This window comes from Talpa occidentalis, unplaced genomic scaffold (genome assembly GCF_014898055.3).
Source record: "Talpa occidentalis isolate TD23 unplaced genomic scaffold, MPIMG_talOcc4v2.1 talOcc4.7, whole genome shotgun sequence".
NCBI lineage: Eukaryota > Metazoa > Chordata > Mammalia > Eulipotyphla > Talpidae > Talpa > Talpa occidentalis.
The window spans coordinates 83883357-83886686 of NW_023605083.1; the positions used below are offsets into that span (position 1 = coordinate 83883357).

The 3330-nt window shown below is 36.5% G+C and overlaps 1 protein-coding gene across 1 annotated transcript; it reads left to right on the forward strand.

Annotated features, from left to right (window-relative positions):
• Window positions 1–1771: 1771 nt before the first annotated feature.
• LOC119232486 (protein dpy-30 homolog) lies at window positions 1772–2145 on the forward strand. The gene has a single exon (XM_037494509.2). The coding sequence runs from the start codon at window positions 1772–1774 to the stop codon at window positions 1970–1972; it is 201 nt and encodes a 66-aa protein (XP_037350406.1). The 3' UTR covers window positions 1973–2145.
• Window positions 2146–3330: the final 1185 nt, after the last annotated feature.

The following is a 3330-nucleotide window of genomic DNA, read 5'->3' on the forward strand; positions in this document are numbered from 1 at the left end:
CCTGGGATTGAACTCATGCTGTAACTGCGGACAGCTTCATAGTGCTGTTGTGTCTCAACCCCTTGTGCCATCAGGGAAGCCCCAGAATTTCACAACTTTCTGAGTCACAAATCAATACAGCATATAGTTCAAAATTCTGAGGGTAAATACTTAAAATTTAAAATTTCTTTCTCAGCCAAGTAGTCACACAGTTGTGAAGACCTCCATAAAAAGTCTTTGAATAAAGAACTCAATAAGAATATCACCCAGGTTATTTGTTCTGAAAGAAAAAAACTGCTCAAAGTTAGGCTGCTGAATTAAAACTCAAGGATAAAGAAGGAAGCAATGGCATAAAAGCGCTTTATTTAAATGTCTCAAATACCTCTTATAAGAGAAAATACATGATGTAAAAAAGGAAATTTCTTTTTCCTTGACAAATCATCAAGGACTAAAAGTTCAGACTGTAATGAACAAAAACCAAACTGGGAGGATTAGGGAGTGGGAGGTAAAGAATGAAGGGAAATAAAAGTATGATAAATACCCCATCTTCCACAGGAGACATCAGGAGCTATTATTTCATTATGATATGAAAATAAGGTATTTTTTTTTAATTTAATGGTAATTATATGATGTATAACTTTCAAAGTATGAAGCAGGATTTAAAAAACAAAGAATACATACACCATATAGTAAGAGACAAGAGAAAGAAAATCGGGCCTCCCTGGTGGCCTAGGGCTTAAGCCTCAGCACCATCACCACTATGGCCTGAGGTCTATCCCTAGCCAGGGGGTTAACCTACATGATGCAGCAGACCTCTCCTGTCTCTCCTGCTCCCTTTAGCAGTGTACTTCAGTAAATCTACCTGTTCTGTCTCTGGTGAAGCATCTCACCTCCCACTCCTCTGGCCTACACCACAGTTCTTTCACACAAAAATAAATATTTTTTTTTTTAAAAGAGAAAGAAAATCGTGCAGAATCTGAAAAAAAAATCTTAAAAAGCTCAAATGACAGAAAGAATTGGAAACGTCAGAACGTTTACCCAATCCTTTCCCAGAGTATTATGTGATAAATAATAAATACTTCATTCATTCATTATTTTCATCCATTTATTATTTTCAATAACCTTATGGTATATCACAAAGTCATTAAAATTAGATTAGTGAAGGATATAAAATGTTAGACATAACAAAAATTCAAAAAGCAGCATCAAAATTTTTTCTATAACAATTCCAATTTGATTAAAGATGTAGAAATAAGGCCTCCCTGGTGGCACAGGGGTTAAAATCTCAGCGCTATCAAGCTATCACCAGCCACTGCAGCATGAGTTTGATGCCCCACCAGGGAGCTGACCCTCATGGCACAGCAGACCTTTGCTGCCTTGCCTGCTGCTCCCCTCAGCAATATATTTCAGTATATCTGCCTGTTCTGCTCTCTACTCTCAATTTGGTGAATTCTCTCGCCACCATCCCCCCTCCCCTGCACCTCTGGCCTACACCCCAGTTCTTGTATGCATAAATAAATAAATAAAAATAAATCTTTAAAAAATTATCATTTGAAGATGTAGAAATACATAATCATAAAGCATAATGGTTAAGATTAGATCATAATGGTTATGATTTAGAATTGGTTCTAGATTTTTATCTCACATCTACCACTTACCAACTAATGACATTAGGCAAACTAATAATCCTAGCCCCAATGTACTTATCTAAAACGAGAGCATTGGAGAGCTCTTAGGAAAAAACGGCTTGGGCGCGGACTGTGATCAGAGAGTGTGACTTGCAGGGTGCACCATGGAGCCCGAGCAGATGCTGCAGGGACAGGCACAGGTTGCAGAAAATCCTCACTCTGAGTACGGTCTCACAGATAATGTTGAGAGGATAGTAGAAAATGAGAAGATTAGTGCAGAAAAGTCATCGAAACAGAAGGTCGATCGCCAGTCTTTGCCAATTTGTGCCTATTTGGATCAGACAGTTGTACCTATCTTATTATAGGGACTTGCTGTGCTTGCAAAGGAAAGACCACCAAATCCCATTGAATTTCTAGCATCAGATCTTTTAAAAAACAAGGCACAGTTTGAAGATCAAAACTGACTTACTGGGAAGAACAGAAAAATTTGGTTTCTACTGTAGATTTATATGATTAAGAGGCAGCTTTAATTGCCATGATTCCCCCCCCCCCTTTTTGGAAGTATAAGAACCTACACAACAGCAGAACTTTTTTCTGGACTTGCAGAAGAAAACACATTTCCCTTATTTTGATTTAATCACCATACTTATTTAATGAGTGAATTCTGTGCAATTTTCTCAGACTGTCTTTAACTTTGTTTTTAAAATGACTTCAAAATAAACTGTTAAAACATCAAAAAAAATTAAAATGAGAATATTGGGGCCTCCCTGGCGCAAGGGGTTAAGACGCAACCTATGAAGCTATCCGCAGCCTCTGCAGCACGAGTTCCATCCCTGTCCCGCCAGGGAGCTACCCACATGGCGCAGGAGACCCCTTCTGTCTCACCTGCTGTTCCTCTCAGCAGTGTATTTCAGTCTGTCTGCCTGTTCTGTTCCCCACTTTGTCTCTGGTGAATCCTTTTACCCCCCAAACCTCTGGCCTGTGCCCAAGCTCTTGTATGCATAAATAAATAAATCTTTTAAAAAAAATGAGAATGTTATCTTTTCATAGAATTGAGGGGATTACCAGGGACAATATGCATAAAAAGGAAATCAAATGTCTGGTGTACCCAGTAAGTGATAACATGCATGTGTGTGATTATAATATATATAATATACATGTATATGTATTTGCATTTACATATATACAATATATGCACATCACATAATATATATGCCAATATATATATTATGTTTGATATAAGGTGTGCCTACACACATACATATAGAAATAGGGCTGAGAGAAACCACACCAGTGTTAATAATGGTTACCTCTAGGTAGTTAAAATATGAGTGATTCTTTTTGTTTCTTTATACTTCTTGTTTCTCTTTCATACTTTTCTGCATTTTCTGAAATTTCTACCAAAAATTTCTACCAAAAATATATACAGTTAGAAAAAGTTTTTAGACAAAATATATGGTAAATGTTTATAGGTTATCAGTATAAACAGAAAGAATATAATATAACCACCCACAAGCAATATACATTCTAAGATACCTAAAATTCACAAACTTATTTCTAAATACAGCAGTGTTTTAAATATAGCTTGAGTTCAGTTTTAGCAAAACAAAACAAACGTCTTTTCCTCTGAATGGTGAATGCCTTGGAGTTACCCGAGAATAATATTGAATTATTCACTTTGAATGGTGAATGTCTGGAATTACTCCAAAATAATATGAAATCA

What these genes read in the sequence shown, in the direction of transcription:
- LOC119232486 (XM_037494509.2), top strand. Translation starts at nt 1,772, where the DNA reads ATGGAGCCCGAGCAGATGCTGCAGGGACAGGCACAGGTTGCAGAAAAT.